Source organism: Orycteropus afer, unplaced genomic scaffold, assembly GCF_000298275.1.
Source record: "Orycteropus afer afer isolate SDZICR_OR568_19922 unplaced genomic scaffold, OryAfe1.0 scaffold00733, whole genome shotgun sequence".
NCBI lineage: Eukaryota > Metazoa > Chordata > Mammalia > Tubulidentata > Orycteropodidae > Orycteropus > Orycteropus afer.
In genome coordinates, this window is record NW_006922320.1 from 750,923 (window position 1) to 773,785 (window position 22,863).

General features: G+C 36.9%; 1 protein-coding gene across 1 annotated transcript in view; it reads right to left on the bottom strand.

Moving 5' to 3' along the window:
* LCORL (ligand dependent nuclear receptor corepressor like) overlaps window positions 1–22,863 on the bottom strand; it is a 289,005-nt gene that overhangs the window by 116,154 nt on the left and 149,988 nt on the right. Inside the window, exons 3-4 of the mRNA XM_007957356.2 lie at window positions 16,719–16,798; window positions 15,453–15,582 (exon numbers count right to left, since the gene is read on the bottom strand). Coding sequence (XP_007955547.1) covers window positions 15,453–15,582; window positions 16,719–16,798 — 210 coding nt within the window. The remainder of the gene's footprint in view (window positions 1–15,452; window positions 15,583–16,718; window positions 16,799–22,863) is intronic.

Sequence of the window (22,863 nt, forward strand, 5' to 3'; positions counted from 1 at the left end):
TCTACATAAAGAAAACAAAAATCCTCATAACTGGACCAATAAGCAATGTCATGATAAATGGAGAAAAGATTGAAGTCGTCAAAGATTTCATATTACCTGGATCCAAAATCAACACTCAAGGAAGCAGCAGCCAAGAAATCAGACATTGTATTGCACTGAGAAAATCTGCCACAAAAATCCTCTAAATAAAGTGTTGAAGAGCAAAGATTTCACTTTGAAGACTAAGGTGACCCTAACCCAAGCCATGATGCTTTCAATTACCTCATACGCACGTGAAAGCTGGACAATAAATAAGGAAGACCACAGAAGAGTTGATGCCTTTGAATTGTGGTGTTGGTGAAGAGTACTGAAAATATCATGGACTGCCAGAAGCAGCAACAAATCCATCCTGGAAGTACAGCTGGAATGCTCCTTAGAAGCAAGAATGGCCAGATTTCATTTTACCTACTTTGGTCATGTTGTCAGAAGGCACCATTCCCTGGAGAAGGTATCATGCTTGGTGAAGTGGAGGCTTAAAAGAAAAAATGGAAGACTCTCAAAGAGATAATGTATTGACACAGTGGCTGCAATAACTGGCTCAAGCATAACAAGCATTGTGAGGATGGTACAGCACAGGGAAGTGTTTCATGGTGTTGTATACAGAATTGCAATGAGTTGGAATCAACTCAATGGCACCTAACAACAAAAACGTATTTGGAAAGAGACAGCCAACAATAGCGGAGAACATAAAATTAAAAAACCAGGACCAGTAGTATAGATTTTCTATCAAAAGAATATGAGGAGGACTGTGTAAGACTTACCAGGGAGAATGCATAAAATCAAAGGAGGTTGAGAACTGAGGCTAAGAAAGAACATTTAAGAGATGAAACAAAGAAAAATAAAAACCACCCAGCCCCTACTTCTACCTTCTTTTCATACCCGAAAGAAAGGGAAGGAGGGCAGGAGGACTGTCATTGTTAGGTGCTGCTGTTGTCTCCGACTCATAGCGACCTCATGCACAGCAGAATGAAACACTGCCCAGTCCTGTGCCAGCCCCACAATCTTTGCTATACCTGAACCCATCGTTGCAGCCATTGTGTCAATCCATCTCGTTGAGGGCCTTCCCCTTTTCTGTTGTCCTTCCACTTTGCCAAGCATGACATCCATCTTCAGGGAATGGGCCCTTCTTATAACATGACCAAAGCAGGTGAGATGAAGTTTGGCCATTCTTGCTTCCAAGGAGCACTCTGGCTGCACTTCTTCCAGGACAGATTTGTTAGTTCTTTTAGCAGTCCACCGTACTTTTAGCATTCTTCGCCAACACCACAACTCAAAAGCATCGACTCTTCTTCGGTCTTCCTTATTCATTGTTCAGCTCTTACATGCATATGAGGTGACTGAAAACACCATGGCTTGTGTCAAGTGGCAGACAGGGCCAGTGGCTGGAACAGGTAAGGTGGGCGGGGGACAGCCCCAGGTGGCAGGGAGCAGCAGCAGACATGGTCAGCAGGAACAGGTGGGGGGGTAGCCCAGGAAGTGAATGAAGCGGTTGGAACAACAAAGGGAGACGAACTTGCCATACTGTGGTAGCTTGCGTATTGCTGTGAGGCTAGAGGCTGTGCCAGCTGGGATGCCCATGGTGGACTGGTTTCAGTGGAGCTTCGAGACTGAGACAGACTCAGAAGAAGGAAGAGACCATCCACTTCTCAAAGAATTGGCCAGTGAAAATCTTATGAATAGTAGGGCAGGAAGAAGAACAGAGAAAAGACAACTGGAAGAAAAGTAGCAGTGAAAGTCAAAGGAAGAAGAGTTTCCAAGAAAAAGAATGATCAATAAAGTCAATCACTGCAGGGTCTAAGCAGCTGAAATTCTTGTTTTTGGCAAATTAAAGGGTATAGTGGATATCTAAGGAGCTCTGGTGCTATACTGGTTAGGGCATTTGGATGCTAACTGAAAGGTAAATGGTTCAAACCCACCAGCTGCTCTGCAGAAGACAAGACAATCTGTTTCCATAAAAATTTACAGCCTTGGAAACCCAATGGGAGTCACTATGAGTTGGAATCATGTGGCACTGAATTTGATTTTTTGGTTTGAGTGGGTATCTGGTATTATTTTGTACTGTCCAGCATTCAGTTCTCCTATTTTAGCACTCTAATCTCTTTTTTCAGGGGTTTAGTCATCATATGCAGTAGACAGAGAGCACCACTATGAAAAACATTTACTTCACAGGGCAATTCTAGAACCTTAAACATGTTATAAACCTGGTCTGTTTTCCTGTTGCTGTTAGGTCCATAGAGTTGGCTCTGACTCATAGGGACCCTATGTACAACAGTATGAAACACGGCCTGGTCTTGCACCATCCTCACAATCCTTGCTATAGGTGATCCCATGGTTGTAGCCACTGTGTCAATCCATCACGTTGAGGGTCTTACCCTTTTTTTGCTGACCCTCTACTTTACCTAGCATGATACCCTTCTCAAGGGAATGGTCCCTTCTCAAAATATGATCGAAGTAGTTGAGACAATGTCTGGCCGTCCTCACTTACAAGGAGCATTCTGCTGCACTTCTTCCAGAACAGACTTGTTTGTTTTTCTGGCAGTCCATGGTATTTTCAGTATTCTTTGCCAATACCACAATTCAAAGGCATCAACTCTTCTGTGGTCTTCCTTATTCACTGTCCAGCTTTCACATGCATATGAGGTGACTGAAAATAACATGTCTTATGTCAGGCGCACCTCATTCTTCAAAGTGACATCTTCGTACTTTAACACTTTAAAGAGGTCTTTTGTAGCAGATATGCCCAGTGCAATACGACATCTGATTTCTTGACCTGGTCTGTTCTGGTATCTTTACTTGCTAGACAGCTGTTCTTATTTCTTGTCTACCTGCACTATAGACGAGGATGAAGCTAGATGCATTCTCTTTCTCTCTGCCCTAGTGCAGCCAAGGATGTGGAAGCAAATGCCTTAACCTGGCCAACTGAATGATTCCTCTCAGGATTTGAAGAGGACAAACCCCACACAGCACAGAAGCAACAAGCTTCCAAGCATGTAAAATTGTTTGCTATTACGATGTGCCCGTCTGTGGTTCCTCTGGATCCCTAGGTTCCTTCTCATTTCCTAAGCTTGGTCCTCAAGCCTCCAGCCAATTTTGGGAATCCTAAATACTCAGTAGCCTTTAACTCCTCCTTTCCCTTATTGTTTTTGTTTTAGGGAGTCAATAACTACCATACTAACCCTCTTTGACAGAGAAGAACTAACCCACAGGGTTTCCTAGGCTGACATCTTTACAGGAACAGATCACCAGGTATTTTCTCCCACGGATCAGCTGGTGGGTTTGAATCACAACCTTTTGGTGAGCAGCTGAGCACTTAACCACTGCAACACCAGGGCTCCTGCTGGTTAACAGCAGGTGCTAAGTGAATACTCTTTCCTTAAAATAGTCTAAATTCATAGCTTAAAGAACCCTGATTTAGGAGCTATCCATTTTTCTTACTTTGTTCCACTGAAATTCTGCTCAACTATCTCTTTTTTAAACCTGTAACTCGCAATAATCTATCTTCTTCCTAGCCCTTCAAGTAAAATTATTCACATCTTTTTCTAGGGATGATCATGGCACAAGGTGGAAAGAGTGAAGTGAGGAAAAGGTCATTAGAATGACCTCAAGTAACTCAGAGGTCACAGTGTTAGAGGTATCAGCTACCTAGATTTGGAAACCATTAACAACTATTATGGGAATAGTACTTGGGAGGGAAGAAAGTGCAAAGCCCGGTGGAGGTCTACAACATGGTAATATAGATGGAATAATCTGGATGGCTTATGTTTCACAGTAGTGTATGATTTTGAGGAAAGGGGGCAAATAAATGATCAGGAAGCACTTCTGAAGATCTTGGAGGGGGCCAGTCAATTTTACCACTAGTGTGATATATAAAGCAAGGAATTAAAAATAGCCACCAAGTCAGAGGATATAGGAGAAACATCCTTTATACACAGATAGCTTTCAATTACAGCAATAAAGTACTGGGACATTCAGACGAGAGACTGAAACGTGGGATTTTGCTGGTGAAAAAGTCCACAAGTGGGCACAATGGAAAGGATTTGGGTACTTAGAAAGGGAAAAAGGAAGCCTGGTGTGTAAGGGGTTAAAGTGCTTGGCTGAGAGGTCAAATTAGGATATGAGAGAGGCAACAGAAGGTGAGAATCTAGGTGATGATGAATAATCTGGAAGTCACCAACGGAGCTGTTGCAGGTAGAAGGTAATCTTCAAGAAGTACACATTTCACTTAAATGATTAATTTCTGTTTGGTGACACTGAAATCTTAAAACCAGTTCTAGTTTTAAATATGTTCTTAACATCTGATTAATATCTGCCATGTACATGGTAAAACAAGAACAAAAGTCTTCTCAAGAACATCTCTTGAATACAGCTTATAATGATATGTGAATTATTTTATGGCACTAACCTACAGTTTCCGGAGAGTTCCAAAAGGGCAACCCATAAAAAAGGAAATTCAATGTATGACTACAGTGATATCACAAAGGCACTCTTGTAAGAGGTACACTTAAGGCCTGAATGAATCATAGCAAATTTACATAGTCACTCAGAGATGCCAGCAGTTAGAGAAAAGCAATCTAAAAGATTAACACTCCCTGACTCTGAGAAATCAAATAATTTATCATCAGTCATAACCCAATTGGTAACTGAATATTAGCATTTATTTCATGCCACAGAATGAGACTTAAAAATTAACAGTTTGAAAGCAGAAAGGCCTGTGTTCAGAAAAGGCATGGAAAACTTTGTATGAAACCTGACTATCAATTAATTCAAGAGGGAAGAGTTGCTTAATAGAAGCTTTCAGCTAACTGCTTTGAATCTATCATGAAGGATTTTGACAAGACAAGGTCAGAACAGGAGTTACAGGAACTCTAAATATGTGTTGAGGTAAAAGATAAAATAAAATTTATGCCTATTCTGATGATGTAGATAGGTTTCCTTTTATTATACATTTAGCAGTATGATTCAGGCAGTTACTATGTACATACAATTTGTCCAATTTAGTCAAGTCAAGTAGCCGTCTTTAATGTGAAAATAAAAGATGAGAAATTTTCCTGAATCTGAAGCCAGTGATTTTTATTGCTTCAGGTGATCAGAGAATGTGAAGCAAAAAGACAATATAATTTAGTTTATAACTCATGGATCTACATGCTTATGTTTATTCACATTAAAAACAAATTAATATTCAAATTATACACAGTAATAAATTTAAGTGCAAAGCAGGATAAGTAAACTATATACTCATGGTAAATAATTTATTTCTTGAAATAGAACAAAGTTCTAGCAACAGTCAATATTTAGAAAAATTGAGTGTCACTGGAATATAGTTTTTCTTAGTATTCATGCATTCATTTATTAAAGACAAATTTACTGAGGACCTCAGATACTTTCTAGAGACAGAGAAGCCAGCAATGACCAAAACGAAGGCCTCGCTCTCACGGAACTTTCTACTGTCATACCCCAGGCAATTTCAATTTTAGGGTTAACCTCTGTTAAGAATTTAATTTTGGAAACTGCCTAAAGTAGAGAATATACAAAATCAGTTAGAAGTTTGCCTCACTAAAACACTCCTTGTTCCATTTATTCAACACTGATGAGTATTTTCGACCAGCTTCTCATTACAAGGGACTGCCACAGTTGTATTTTTGTTGACATGATAAGCTTTTCATTCTTTGAAAGTTCACATGCCAGTTGGCATTCCTATAATCTATTATTAAACAATGTTAGGAGACCCATTAGCAAAACTTCTCACAGTTCATATATAGGAAAAATAGAAAGCTATGAGAAACACAGCATTTCTCACACATCCTCTGTAGTGTACATAATTCAACATGATAACCCTAGCTCTGGGTTACCAAATAGTAGAGAATGGAAAGGTTTTCCCTCGGTATTGAAATAAATCTAAGTATTCCTCCCACAGAACAATCTTCTCCTTTTTTATTTCTTCTTGAGGGCTCAATGTTCACTACAAAGAACTAGAAGACTTGTTATTTAACTTGTCTGAGCTTCACTCTATCTACCCACTGCTGTCGAGTCGATTCCAATTCATGGGGACCCCACATGTTGAGGGTCTATGAGTTGGCATTGCCTCATGGCAGTGAGTTAGTTAGTTAGTTAAACCTCATGACATTGTTTTGGCATGAAATTAACTCACAGCTATAGAGTTGATCAGACTCACAGTGACCACTCCTTGGGTTTCCGAGGCAGTTATCTCTACAGAAGTAGATTGCCCAGTCTTCCTTCCAGGGAGGTGGCTCATGGGTTTGAACCACCAGCCTTCTGTTTAGCAGTCAGATGCCTTAGGCACTATGCCAGCAAAGCTCCCTAAATTACATAGCCCTAAAAGAGTTTAATGCAAAGTGGTATCAGCAAGGTGATACAGCAGGAAGCTCCGTGCTCTAATCCTACCACAGAAACATCCAAACAAACAAATAAACCCCCAGAAATGGTCCAAACTAACTTCGTCAGAACTCTGGAAAAACAGAAAAAGGTTTTCACCATGCAAACTCACTGCCACCGAGTCGGTTCTGATGCACAGCAAGCCATCCTTGGGTTTCCAAGGCAGTATCTGTAAGGCTCGGAAGAAAGATGGGGCAATCTACTTCCGTAGTGATACTGCCTCGGAAACCCAAGGAGGGGTCGCTATGAGTCGGTCCGACTCGACGGCACATAACAACAACAACAACAACAACATCTGTAAGGAGGGAGCTCTGCTGACATAGTGCCTAAGGCATTTGACTACTAACCAGAAGGTTGGCAGTTCAAAACCACCAGCCACTCCTCGGAAAGAAGGTTGGGCAATCTACTTCTGCAGTGATACTGCCTTGGAAACCCAAGGAGGGACAGCTATGAGTTGGATCCGACTCGACAGCAATGAGTTTGTTTTTTGGTTTTATCTCTATGGAAGTAGACCACGCAGTCTGCTTTCTGAGGAGTGGCTGGTGGGTTTGAACCGCTAGCCTTCTGGTTAGCAGTCAATTATATCAAGAAAAAGGCAACTTTAAGAAGAGTAGGAAAGCTTTTTGTTTTATTTTACTTGTCCTTCCTCAGCTTAAAAACAATGGTCATCATTACCAGTATGGTACCCTAGTCCCTGGTTCCACAGAAAGCAGATTTTATTAATAAATTATGGAGTTTCTCAGTTCTAATCTGGATGGCTACCTAAAGGACTAAAGCAAGGAACTCTTGGGGTGGGAGGTAGGGGACAAGAAATAGGCAGGCATTTCCTGAACAGTGTAAGGCAAACAAACAATCTAAAGCTACCTGGGGCAAAAGAGTGCAAATGAACCATACTATAGACTTTCTAAGAGCTAGGAGGGAAGCCTGTCAGAGAATTTCTTTGGGAAATTATGGCAATTTTCAAAAGAACCCATATATAAAGGGGGATTTAGAAAGCCCAGGGAAATTTACATACCCATAAAAACCTGAGGAAACTCTGAGGTTTCTTTCACCTGGGGCTCATCATCAGGTTCACTGGAAGCCTGGGCAAGTGTTGAAGGTGGTCCCAGAACAGCCAATCCACAGAGACTGGAAGAGGTATTTTTCCCTGCTGTTGCTTTTGTTTTTTCATTATTTTTTTAAGTCCTTGTGTTCAAGGAATCTGTCAAAACTCTGAACACAAGCTAAAAAAACAGAGACTTCAGTGACCACACACCTCAAGAAACAGCAGCTTTAGGGGGGGGGATGGAAAAAACAAAGTTTGGAAAAGTCACTAAACCAATGGACTACTACAGCCTTTAACAATCTAAAAGAAAAAAAAAAAAAGAGGCAAAAAGCAAATCCTGAAAAAGGGTAAGAATTCAGTTTCAAGAATTTCCATATTATGATATTCAAGCATCTGGTTTTCAACAACAACAAAAAAATTCAATGAAGTTATCAAGTCTACTCCATGGGGAAAGAGTCATCTCTTCAACAAATGATGGGACAACTGGCTATTTAAATGTAGAATAATGAATCTGGACCTTACACCACAAATAAAAATTAACTTAAAATGAATCAATGACCTAAATCCAATAGTTAAAAAAATGCAGAGGGCTAAATATTGGATTTGGCAATGGATTCTTAGATATAACACCAAAAGCATGAGCAACAAGAAGGAGGGAAAAAAACCCAAAAAAACAGATACAATGGACTTCAAAATCACAACCTTTTGTGCATCAATATTATCAAGAAAGTGAAAAGACAACCTACAGAATGATAGAAAATGTTTGCAAATCATGTATCTGATAAAGATTTGATATCCAATATATATAAAGAATTCCTACAACCCAACAACAAAAAGATATCTCAATTAAAAATTGGGCAAATTGGAATAGACACTTCTCCAAAGAAGATATATATATATATATATGGTCAACAAGCACATGAAAAGATGTTTGAAATCATTAGGTTATTTATTATCAATAAAGGAAAACAGCAAGTGTTGTCCAGGGTGTAGAGAAAGTGCAACTCTTTTGTTTTGCTGGTGAGAATATAAAATGGTGTAGCCTCTGTGGAAAACAGTTTGCCAGTTCCTCAAAATGTTAAACATAGAGTTAACATATGACATAGCAATTCCAAACCTAGCTATGTATTCAGAAGAACTGAAAGTAGGGATTCAAACAGATACTTGTACACTAACTTTCATAGCGTCAGCCACAACAGCAAAAAGGTAGAAACATCTCAGTTGTCCATCAACACATCAATGGAGAAATAATATAAAATGTGGCATACTACAGTGGAATATTACTTGGCCATTAAAATAAATGAAATTCTGATGTATGCAATTACATGGATGGCTCCTGGAAAACAGTATGTTCAGTGAAATAAGCCAGACACAAAAGGACAAATATTACATGATTTTACTTATTTAAAGTATTTATAATAGGCAAATTTACAGAGACAGAAGGTAAATTAGAGGTTACCTGCAGGGATGCAGGGAGGGGAAATGGGAGGTAATTATTCAGTGAGTACACAGTTTCTGTTTAGAGGATGCTGAAAAACTACTGATTCAAACAAAAATTATTATAAAGCTTGTATGAAAATTGCAAGACAATTTCAAACTGTAGTATCAAAGGATTTGCTCATCAGTGTTTTGAAACACAAGAAGTAAATATAAAAAGGAGGGAAGCTGGGAAAAGCAACAAACAAGCTACTCTAAGGATATTAAAATATTTCTTTGTTTTGGCAGTATGAACAACATGCAGATGTTGCACAAACTAAGCAACATATTTAAAGCATCAATAATACCGAAGTTACTCATATTCTGAATTTCTAAAAATGGCCAAGTTTGAGGGAATTTTCAGGAATTAAATGAAAACTTCACTAACAAGAAACGTTATCAACATTTTACTTGTGTTTCCAAAGACTCAGAAATATTTCCTGTCTTTTAAAACATCATATATTCTTCTCTTACATTTTAAGGTAGATTTGACAGCAGACACACACACACACACACACACTCACACAGGACTTAAGAACATTTAAAAGGTATCTTCCAGCTCCATCATACTTAGGCTATCTTGAAAATTTCTGTAATAATTTAATTCAAAAAATAATAAATAAACAATGAAAACAAACCGAAGTAAACAAATAAGCAGAAAAACTCACACTTAGTTCAATCTGGAAAATGATAGACTTCCAATAAAAGAATTAACAGAGATGAAAAATAAAGCAAAAATAGCGATTTGTTGTTGTGTGCTGTCGAGTCAGCCCCGACTCATAGTGACCCCTCCCTGGGTTGCTGAGGCAGTATCACTACGGAAGTAGATTGCCCAACCTTCCTTCCGAGGAGCGGCTAGTGGGTTTGAACCGCCAGCCTTCTGGTTAGCAGTCAAGTGTCTTAGGCACTATGCTACCAGAGCTCCCAAAATATCGATTGTTGTTGTTGTTGTTGTTACGTGCCGTCGAGTCGGCCCCGACTCATAGCGACCCCTCCTTGGGTTTCCAAGGCAGTATCACTATGGAAGTAGGATTGCCCAACCTTCCTTCCGAGAAGTGGCTGGTGGGTTTGAACCATCAGCCGTCTGGTTAGCAGGCAAGTGTCTTAGCCACTATGCTACCAGAGCTCCTTAAAATATCGATAGGCATCTTTAATTTAAAATCTCTGCAATCTTTCAAAGGATCTTAAAGGAAACCAAGAAATCTCCCAATAGAGAGGTCGATAAATATCCAATGATATGAGACAAGGTTGAACTAAGGCATGTGAGGACCATAAACACTGATAATCTGCGGTGCCTCTTTCTCCACTTATTCACACATTCAAACAGGGTATGTGAGTTAAATATACACACATATATATGTGTGTGCATGAGTCTCTTAGCTATCCATCATGTAACCTCTTTTCAAATGCAACTATAATATTAGTGATTGAATACAAAAGTGGCATGTTCCATTTTAGCAGAATGAGACAAACTAGAGTATAAAATCTTAAGTGGAGAGGAGGTACAAAGATTTCTATACACCTCATTTTTTATAAAAAGAATATCCCACACACTGTACAGCAAAGAAAATGAGTCCATGAACTTAGTTGTTTAAATAATCAATGTAAAATTCTGTTAATCTCCTACAATGAAAAACTGACTTTGACCAATTTTTCTTTAAATGGCTCATGCTTCAATTTTTATGTTCATAAAAAATGTTATAATTATAAATGAACAAATGAAAGGATGTCATAAAAGATTTAATGATCAGAAAACAAATATTACAACAAATTACAATATTTTATTATTAGATAGACGTTTCATCTCTAATGTTATAATTAAAAGCATTTATTTCTATTCTTTGCTTTTATAAATTCTTCAATAATTTCATCACAATTAAGCTGCCGAACAATATCGACTTCCATACATAATAAGGATAATGAATCAAGTCTTTCTTGAATCATTGTACGTTGAGGGTTTCTGAGTCTCTTTAGGGGAGAAAATGAGCGTTCTGTTGTACAGTTTATGATCATTAGAGTTAGGAATATGCGTAAAGCAATTTCAACATTGGGAAATACACACTGTATTTTATCTTCTATTATGGAATCATACATGCCCAAATGAGTAAAATTCCTCTCTCTGGAATTTGTAAACTTAGTTCTCATATAAGAATGAAATTGTCGTACTTCCCCATAAAGGTTTGTATTTAAGTCATCGGGATAAGCCTGCACTAATTTCTTGGATGCCTTCATGCATTCTTCATCAGGAATATCCACACTGTTTAAAAACGAAAATCTATTTGAAAGAACTTCATACATATCTGCCCTTCTCTTCATACAAGCTTCAAGTGTGTCAATGATGGTATAGTAAGTAGTTACACGAAATTGATCTCTGGCATTCAGTACTTCTGGAGGACTTTGGTCATTTATTTGTTTCTTTCTAATCCTTCTGTGATGGTGAACTGCTTGATAATCAGTATTTGGCAGTATTTGTTTTGTTGTGTTTTCAAAATTTTCAAAATCTTCTCTTAAATTATGTAAGTACCCTGTTAAAGTCTGGTAGAGCTCTGTGCATGTCTTTAAATTTCCTTCTGAATTTTGAAGAGCTTGACTTGTCCAGTGAAAATGCTGCAATATATTATTCCACATAACCAACATAAATACATACTCTAGTGTTCTCATTTTGTTGGCAATGTTTTCAGCTTCTCTTTTGGTATCTCCTTTTTGTGTCTGGTCTTCAGCAATATTTTCTAAGGCATCTAGAATCTGAGTGTATGATTCCAGAATTGCACTCATTGCTACAGCATGCACTTCCCAAAATGTATTAGAAAGGTATTTTAATACTCGATCACTGCCTAAATATGTTTTAAGAACTGCCCCTCGGTGAGCAGAGGCAGCAAAAAACGTGTAGAGTAACTCAACAGTAGAAAAAAAATCAACTGCTTCCGGACAACAATCTACTGCACAACGTCCTACAAAATTAAGTGAATGTGCAGCACATGGTGTGAGAATGGCATATTCATTACATTCTAAAATTTTCTGTTGCATGCCTTTATAGCATCCTGACATATTGGCAGCATTGTCATAGGTCTGGCCTCTGCACTTGGAAAAATCAACTTTGCAAACTTCACATAAATAGTGAAGTACTTGATTTGCTATTTCTTCACCGGTATGACTTTTTAAGCTAGTAAATGTGATAAATCGCTCGACAGGTTTTCCATCTGCTGGAGATAAATATCTTAAAACAATACTTAGCTGATCTGTATGAGAAATATCAGGAACAGAATCCACAGATAAACTGAAATATCGAGCTATACTTATTTCACTGAAAATGGTTAATCGAACTTTATCACTTATTAAGTTTATTAATTCTTCACACATTGTTTTAGACATATACAATAGATTGCCCCTTCCTGTGTTACCATATTTTGAGATGTGACCTGCTAAAAATGGATCAAACTGAGCAACAAGTTCAAGTAAACCCCCAAAATTCCCATTGTGTGGGGAGCCAAACACTTCATTTCTTCCTTGAAAAGATAGTCCATGTTCAGCGATTGTTATAATGACAGCAACAACGCGTTGCAAAATAGCTTTCCAATACCAATGTTCTTCACTAATTTGTACTTCCAGTTCACAAGGTATGCCAAAACCATGTCTTCGGTTTAAATATGACAACATACAATCTCTGTGAATTGAACTGTTCTCATGTTTATCAATCACACTCAAGTTGCGCCAATCGCTAAATCCATCTGCAGCAAATCGAGAACTAAATGATTTAGTACTGAGTAATTTGCAAACAAAACAATATACAGAACCGACTGATGGAGAATACAAAAGCCACTCTCTCTTATAACTTTCACCATTAGCTTTGTACCCTACAAATATATTCTGGCTACAGAACCGTGTTTGTTTGCCATCCAGAAATTTTCTACATGAATTTTCAAATGGTCCGCTGTGATGTTGACAATCTTTTGGCCCTCTTTCAATCCAATAATTTATATCATTAGAAGAAAAATTATTCCACAAAGCAGGATCTGTATTTCTGTTATTTATGGTGTCTGATGATGCAACAATTTTAGATTCTAAAATAGTTTCACTTTCTATATCATTATTAACTTTTTTACTACAGCAATGAATGGATGCAGACTTTGAAACAAATTCTGTTATATCTGTATTGCTATCAGTAATTTCAGCACTAGTGATACTAGTACGATTTACATGTATTAAACTTGAGTGTTCAATGGAAGAAGTCTCTTCTGATTCATTACAGTTTAAAAAGGCAGTTAATTTTGGAATTGTCTTTGGGGATTCACAAATCCTTTTCTTTTTATCTTCTGTGAGCTTTCCTTTTTGCACTCCACTTAGTTGTTGCCGTTTCATTTTACCTGGATATAAAATTACGTCACTTTTTAAATTTGGTTCTACTGCAGCAGATAAACTTGAATAACTGAAAATAAATTTATAAAACAAGTAAAATTTATCAAAAATAAAATTTACATTCAAATTTGAACGTTAACACAAAAATTTATATTTGAAAATTGGTAAGTAAAAAATATGGATCTGGAACATATAATTTTTTTCTTCAGGTCTGAAATACTCAAAAGAAATATACTCACAAGGCGGTCAGAAATATCTATTAATATAATCCGTCCTTGTCCTGTAACCACTCACGTTGGATCCAGCTGCACACTGGGTGAATGTAGCAGGAGTTAGACTCAACAGCCCACTCCAACTTCTTGTTTATTAAAAAGAAATAGTACACTCTCAAAAGACCCACTAAGATGAGGCGTTTCAATTACACAGGAGGGGGACTGCAGGAGACAGATGTCAACAAAGATGCTGAAGTAGCAGGAGCCTCATAGCTTAGAAATCATTGTGTGTGGGCACCTATGTGACCATGTGTAAACTTTATTTCCAGCTGGCACATTCTCACCCAAAGGATCTGGTAACAATTTCTTTCAGTGCCCTGCCATTCCCTTCCACTGTGACACTTGCTTTTCCTTGCATCCTATCTGCTTGGCATCTATGGGCTTTAGCTTTAGACAACTGCTGTCCTGGTTTGATTGATGCCCTAAGCATGTGCTTACCTTGCTTATTGGGTAATCCGTCCCTGGTAGGAGACCTCTTGGAGACCCAGATGCTTGAATTAGCTGAAATAGCACCAAGTTTTTACTGATTACTCTTAATAGGGCAATGGAGCACAGGTTAACTCCATACTATCAAAAATTAAAAGAAATTATTATTGATACTTCTAGCCACAAGCATTGCAAAATGACTCAGAGGAAAAGGAGATTGAATGAGTTCCAAGGTGAACAAAACTTACTGTGTGTGTGCGCAAATGTGTATGATTTCTTTTAAAAAACATGTGACATTTTAATAATATTGGTTCAGACTGCTAAGTTTTCCCCCCTCAAAAAATTTGTTCTTTTAAGATAATACCAATATTTCAACACTAAGCACTGTGATTCCTTCAGTAATACAGAGGAAAAGGTTTTTAGTCCCCTGTACTTAAAAAAAAAAAAAAAAAAAATACAGTTCTTAAGCTTAGGCCTTTTAATTATACTAATTATTTTTCTAACCAGAGGATCGTCACATTTTGACTCATGAAAGAACTCATAACATTTAAAACTAAAAAAAAATTTAAACAAAAGACTCATTTCTAAAAGGCAAGGATTATTTTCAACATTGCTAATGATTAAAACCTGAAAGTTCATATCAATTTAATAGAAAATACATAATGCCCAATCTAAAGAAGAGGAAAGCAGGCCCAACACCTATGTAAGACTATGGTGACATGGTTTTCTTACTCTTTAGAAACTTGGAAGTAGAATGATTGTTTTTCCCTTGACTTATTCCAAATGTCCATGTTATAAAAATTAAGACATTCTACTGCTATAGGAATGGCTAAGGACAAGTAGCCAAGATATGAAAACTACTTCTACCTGACACATATGTGCTACATAATGGAACAAGTGAGGCAAGCCCATCTGGTCTGAATAGTTTAGACACACAAGAAGGAAAAGAACACTGCTTATGTTAAGTAAGCATATTCAAAACACCAAATAATCAATGAAATAGCAAGCCAGCAAATATGCTCCAACCTTATTAATAAATGATTTAACTGTTACATATACAAAGATAACTATGCAATATTATATATCCATCATTGTTGAACATGAAAGCCTTTTTTGAAAGTTTAAGAACAGAATAAGGAAGACCAGAAGCATAAGTAATTTTTAAGAGGTGCCTAAAATAGGCAAGGAAAATGTTTAACATAAAGTCATGGAGAGATCTGAAAATAGAATTAAAAAAAGGAATGACAACTAGAAGACTAGCACTAGAATGACCGAGATTCCTATTGTCTCTAAAAATATGAAGAACAATTACAGGTAAAGACAGAAAAAAATCTACAGAAAAAATCTAGAACAAAGTACAACTTACACATAAAATACTTCATTGTGAGAAAATACATTTTAGTTCTGTACTGCAAATGTTAAACAACAAAGCATGCCAATATTACCTTTCTTTCGAAAGAGTGCATTTAGGTAATTTTCTGCTTGGCATTCAATCTTATCAGTGTTGGACTGGCCCTGAGATGATAGTTTCTCCGTTGGTGTTGACTGTGAAGAATCAAGAGATGGTATACAATCCTAAAATTATTAAAAAAAATAATAATAATAGGATATAAATCATTTCACTTAAAATGGACTTCCATTATAAATGGCAAAAAAAAAATTTATCAAAGTCTTCATTTGTTCAACCTTTTAAATATATAAAGCTATATAGGAAGAATATAAAATTGGGGACAGGAGACAGGAAAAAAATAGTAAGAGGACCAAATTAGCTTTATTTTTCAGAACAAAAATAGGCCAAAAAAGGGAGACGATCATCAAATACAATGATGAATAAATTTTCACTATCTGGCATGTCAGTAATGTAATTTTTTCAGAGACTTTTAACAAAGCAGGTAAGTTTACCCACTAATCTGACCAGACTGGATAAAGGTTCTCAAGTTCTCCTTTCTTCTCATGAAAGTACACAACGAATCAGGATTTCCTACCATACTAGCTGCTGCCTGCATAGGTTATGCCCTGTATACAGGAGACAGAAGAGTCCTGGTGGCACAGTGGTTAAGCACTCAGCAGCTAACTGAAAGGTCAGCAGTTTGAACCCACCAGACACTCCGCAGAGAAAGATGAGGCAGTCTGCTTCCAAAAAGATTTACAGCCTTAGAAAGCCCGTGGAGCAGATCTCCTCTGTCCTATAGGGTTGCTATGAGTCGAAATCCACTCGACGGCAGTGGGTTAGGTTTGTTGGTTTTATACAATAGGTATTTAATAATTTACACAGGAGAAAATTATATCTGAAAGACTTCAAGAGTAAGTGAAAGACTAAAAAACAGCAGCACATTATCTCCCTTCTAATTTATTCCAAAGAAATCATACTCTAAAGTGGTCTTAGACCAGACTAGACCTCCAACCCCACCCTAACCTATACCTAAACACAGAACAGACCTAAAGTGCACTTCATGAATTAAAAGAACGAAAGTAAAAGAAAGAAATGTGAAATAAGCCAAAAAAGATGAGTTTTCTAGAATTTTCACTCGTGAGTTAAGCTAAATGTTAGACCTCCACCATTAGAGTTTAAAATATTCTCGTTGCCAGTATCAAGTATTTAGACTTTCACTGTAAGTCACATATTTTCAGAACAAATTAAGATAAAAAATAAGAATTGCAGTATAATTGTGCAATTAGTTTAGAAATAATTTCATAGTGCTAAAACTTACACTGACTGCTTCTCTCTGTAGGTTACAAAATGAACATTTTTCATCCATAGACCAGTCAGTCAGCTCCTCTGGTTCACAGTCTTTAAAAGAAGGAAAAATACTCATTAAATTCTCTAACTTTATTAAAACAAACAAAAATAGCACTCTCCAAAGCAGTGATGGCTTATATAAAAATAAAACTGACTACTAACAGTAAGGGTAGAAGGCCTAACTTTAAAATCAAACTGGGAACATCTAAAACAGAAATAAACAAAGAGTAGAGTAAATTTGCACTATTACCGGACAAAGTAACAAGGGGATAATGCATTGGTTATAAATTAAAAACTTTCCAACAACAGGATTTTAAGTATTAGCTAGCCTTCTGAATGGGCTCCTGAGTGGCAAAGAAAGTTAAGTATCTGTCTACTAACTAAAAGGTTGGTGGTTTGAATCCACCTAGAGGTGCCTCAGAAGAAACGCCTGGAGATCTGTGTTTGAAAGATCACTGAAAACCCGGCGGAGCCACAGTTCTACTCAGATAGACATGGGCTTGCCAGGAGTTGGAATCTGAACTCAACAGCAACTGTTTTTTGTTTCCCATTTTAGCTCTGAAAGAAATCAGAACAAATAAGGAGATATGGGGCAGAAAGGAGTAAATTGTACATATCATGAAAAGCAACATCCAACCAGGGAAACAGAAGAAAGGGCTAGAAAAGCTCACAGATTTGAGAAAATGAAGTGCTGCTCAAGAAAACAAGTTGGATCAGATCTCATTGTTCGTAGGCCTTGTTGCAAGAGTTAGGAAAGCAAGTCAACAAGTTATTATTCAACACATATGTGGATTTTTTTTTCCACAAGACTATCTGTTCTTTATAATCCAGCTGTTGTAATAAATTATAGAGTTTCTGGAAAACAAAAACATTTTCTACTGAAGTAACTTATAACAACAATGTTATTCTAACTATACTGGGTAAAGACAATGGTTTTCAAACATGCTCCTTGCAGCAGAAACTCCCAATAGCTTTTCCCAAACAAATTCAATTGCCCAACCTCAAATACAGAAAATCATTATCATGTAAGACAGTTACACTGGGACTAATTTGAAAAGCACTGGCGTACCACAGTAATTTACTCCTATGGTTTTGAAATACATAGTAATATTGAATACGTGTTTCTGCCAAACTGCACAGGTTACCTTTTGTGAAATTATCATGAATATTAGTTAGGATCAGCCCAGAGACTCTCTTGTATCATGCCAGCTATACAGGTTGGAATATAAGATAACATAATTTGCTGGAGTATATAGTGATAGCTCCCTTTGATTTTGGTAGTAGTGGTGCACAAGTAGTTCTAATATTTATCTGAACTTAAAAATAAATAAATAAATAAGGGAATAGGAATATCAGATCTTGTATTGAGTAATGGAAAGATCATTGGATTGGAAATCTCTGAATATCTGGGATGAAATCCTACTTATTAGTTGTTATTTTGTCAAGCCACGAAGTTTTTGTTCTAACTGCGTCATCTATTTTAAGGATCACATCACCAAACTCATTTGTGGATGAAATGAGAAAAATGTGCAAATTATTTATAAACTACAAAGCAATACTCAAAAGCTATTTATTAAGAAAGCAGAATCACTGGCCATTAATTCTTCTTTTAGTCCCATATCATCACATACGTGATAACATACCTTAAAAAAGACAAGTCTGCAGAGGACAGATAATTTTGATTAAACATCTAGTTTAAAAAATTGATCACTTTTTATGAAACAACCTCACAAATCAAAAAGCTTAAACAAGGTGTACAACTGAAAATCTATCCTTATAGAACTGTAGCTGAGTAGGCTTACTATTTTCAACCTTTCCCTATAACAGAAACATACATTCACACCTTTGATATAGGACTGTGCAGGTCCTTTCACCTTAGAGGCAGATCTGCTCTAGCTAATGGAATGAATGTGGCAAGCGTGGCAGTGTGTTATTCTAAGCTGAGGCATAAGAGGCATGGTAAGTTTTCCCTCTGTCCTCTTGACCCTCCAATATTAAAAGAACTTCCCCACGTAGTCATCATTTCTTCATCCTGGGTCCTTGAGGCATGTAGAGAAAATAGGATCCCAATCTAGGCCTGGAGTCCAGCTGAACCATATTACTCTGGAGTGTGAAACATTATGTTAGCAAACACTTGACTCATATGCCAGGCATAACATAATTTTGATAAACCAAAAACTCACTGTCGTCAAGTCAGATCTGACTCATAGTGACCCCTCCTTGGGTTTCCCTGGTGGTGTCACTACGGAAGTAGATTGCCCAGTTTTCCTTCCAAGGAGTGGCTGGTGGGTCTGAACCACCAGCCTTCTAGTTAGCAGTCAAATGCTTTAGTCATAGATCAAGGAAATCTTGTGCTTTTTTATAAGACCTTTGTGAATAGGTGCTATGAAAGGAATCTAGCTTTGAGTTTTTTGAAAAAAAGAAAGGCTAGCAGGCAGGAAGAAGGGGATTTTTCCAAAGTAATTTGCAAGTTTCCTGAAGTTTTAGTAGTAAATTGATGACTCATCCCTAGACTCATGCACCACACACTATAAAAAAAATATGGACAACTTTGGATTAAGACAATTACTAGTTGCAAGATAAAAACTGAGGCATGCTGGGATTACTGTCAATAATTTTATTATTTTAGTAGAAGGTCTTCCATGAAAAGTTAAAATAAATGACTACATAGTTAAATAACTGGTACTGCATAATGAACTGATTACATATAAACCATTATATTTTGCTGGGTTTAAAAGTCTATGGCTCTACTTTACAGCAGCTTTTGAATTTGACTCCAAATAAACGATGGCGAGATGCATTTTGTACATATGGGAAAAAAGATTTTAAAAGATCATCTCTTTGTCAGATTTCCCCTACCCCAAGATGATTTTTGGTGTCATTAAAAATTAAATTAATATTATAATAAAGCATATTCAGTTCATCTCTCAGTGAACCAGATATTCATCTCTAATTTTTTAAGTTTTAATACTTATGGTATAAGCTCAAAGAAAGTCAAATTATGTACATCACAGAAATAGCCTTATTAATAAAGGACAATGTTATAATGAAAACTGATAACAAAGGACTGACAAATATGAACGCTTACACACTGGATCTATATTCTTGTGGTTAAAGCCTGGCTCCAATCATTTTATCTAACCTATCTTGAAAAGATAACAGTCTTTGAGATCAAAGGGAACTCTAGTTTTGAACAGATGACTTTTCCAACATACTACATGTGACTCTAGGTAACTTTACTTCTCTCTCTGAGCTTCAGTTTCCTTATATATAAAATGGGAGTAATAGTATCTAAATGCTGCAGAAGGAATTAAATGGATTGATCAAATAAAAAACATATGCAAAATATCTAATGAATTCAACAGATGCTTCTTTCCCTTTCTTCTAAGTAACCTTCTTTTTAATGGTTTTATTCTTTTATAACAGCAAACAAATTTAGAGTTACCAAAGACCAACAAGCCCACTGAAATGTAGAATAAGGGTCATGAGACACTGTTTATAAATGTGTTGATTTTGAGAAAACAAACAGTGGGCAATGTAATTTAAAAAGAAAAACCCACTTTTTCATTATGAAATACGTTATTATTTTAAAAGTACAAAGGAGAAAAGAAAAATTATTCAAAATTCCATCATTCAAAGATAATAACTAACATCTTGCTATATATTCTTCCAGTTTACATGCTATACTTTGTTTAAAAAAAAAAAAAAACGTTTTATTGAAATATAATTTATGTACAGTGAAACACACAAAACTAAAGAGACATGGGTGAGTGCATTTTATTCTACTCCTTTCTAATTACTGTGTCACGGTTAGGTGCTGTGGAGTAAGCTCTGGCTCACAGGGACCCCATGGACAACAGAATGAAACACTGGTCAGTCCTGTGCCCTTCCCCAGAACTGCTGGAAGACCGAGCCCTCTGTTGCAGCCACTGTATCAATCTATTTCACTGAAGGTCTTCTTTTTCTTTTGCTCACCCTCTGCATTTACCAAGCATGATGTCCTCCTCCAGGGACTGGTCCCTCCTGATAACATGTACCTAAAACTAACAGAGTCTAACACTAAATAGTGTTCAAAATATTTCATTTAATAAATCTTATAAAAGTAGTTATGTTGTCTCTATCATTATAAACAGCTGGAAAGGGTTATTAAACCAAAGCTATTAAATTTCAGCCAATGGAATCAATGAGGAATCAGCAAACTTTTTCAGTAAAGGGCTAAATTGTAGCTATTTTAGGCTTTGTGGAGCATACTGCCTGTGTCACACTATTCAAATCTAGCTGAAGTGAAAAGGCAGAAATAGACAATATGTCAGCCAATGAGAGTGACTGTTTTTCAACACATTCCAATTAAGTGTGAGTTTCATATAATTTTCATGTGCCACAAAACATTAAACTTCTGATTTTTTTACCTATTTAAAATTGTATAAACCATTTTGAGCTACAGGCCATTCAAAACTAGGCAGTGAGCCAGATTTGACCCACAGGCTGTATCTTGCTAGCCTCTGGTATAAATAAGCTCCCATGGGTAATGTGCCTCCACCTAGAGAAAACCAGTAAGCATCAACTAGCCAGTTTTCACAGGCCTACAACACTAAGGTTCAGGCCACATACATTCTTAGCAAATCTTGGTAAAAAGGCAAGGTAACTCTCAGATGAAAGAAACTGGCCCACCAATAAGACCTGAGAGAACATTAAGTGAAGTAGAAAACAAGAATGAACTTTTGCTTATAATGTCCATGACAGTGGGAGAAATTAGTTATAAAGGAGATGGAGGAGGAAGAGAAGCAAAGAGGAGGGAAACTTTTCTGGGAAAACATAAATCTTCCAAGTTTATGGCAAGCAAAGGTTCTTTGGAAAATTCATTTCAAAAAGAGAAAAGAGTAATGCTTTCCTCAAGATGACTAAGAGTCATGAAAACAGACCAAAGAAGATGGAAATTCTGTTTCCAAAAAATTAAAAATTAGCAGTTAATGCTCAAAAGAGTCTTTCAAGAATCACTTAATCTGGAGGTCTCAATTCAAGAATTAAAATACAAAACTTTCAAGAGACCTTGTGTGCCAGAGCTGATTTTTAAAGAAGTGGTATGAAATTTAGAATACATTTTTCTAACCAATAGCCAATCCTGTAAACTGAAATAAGTCTATTTAATTTCCATGTAGCCAAAATACTACGCATTTAATTTATAATGAAAACTAATCTAGAGTAATATTCAAGAATCCCTTATTACACAATGCTTTTGTTTCCTGAGTTTTGAATAGGGAATACCAAGGGTTCAGATTTTCCAAGATTTAGCTAAAACATACACTAATCTATTTGATTCCTGCATACAGATCTGTATCATAAGGAATACCCATACTTGTACTCCTAGTATTCAAACATAACACCACTTCCAGTACTGGTGGGAGCGCTGGTGGTGTAGTGCCTAAGGCATGTGACTGCTAATCAGAAGGCTGGCGGTTCAAAACCACCAGCCACTCCTTGGAGGGAAGGTTGGGCAATCTACTTCTGTAGTGATATACTGCCTCAGAAACCCAAGGAGGGGTTGCTATGAGTTGGATCCAACTCCACGACAGTGAGTTTGGTTTTTTGGTTTCCAATACTGGTAACAACAAAGACGGTACTGAAGGAAAGGGTCCAAATTACACAGAAGGAATAGGCAAAAAACCAAGGCTCCCTGAACTGACAGAATACCCCTGAGACGTTTCAACAAACAGATGCAGCGCTGGAGGTGCTCACTTATTTATACCAAGAAATTTGGAAGACCTGGCCAACCAAACGAAAGAGATTCATATTTGTATCCGTTCCAAAGAAAGGGGATCCCACAGAACGCAGAAATCATCAAACAGTATCATTAATATCACATGCAATCAAAATTTTGCTGAAGATAATTCAAAAATGGTTGCAACAGTATCTTGACAGAAATTCAAGCTGGATTCAGAAGAGGATGTGGAATGAGGGATATCACTGCTTATGTCAGGTAAATAATGGCTGAAAGCAAAGAATACCAGAAAGATGTTTACCTGTGTCTTACTGACTATGCATAGGCATTCAACTATGTGAATCATAACAAATTATGGATGAAATCGTGAAGACTGGGAATTCCAGGACAATTAAGT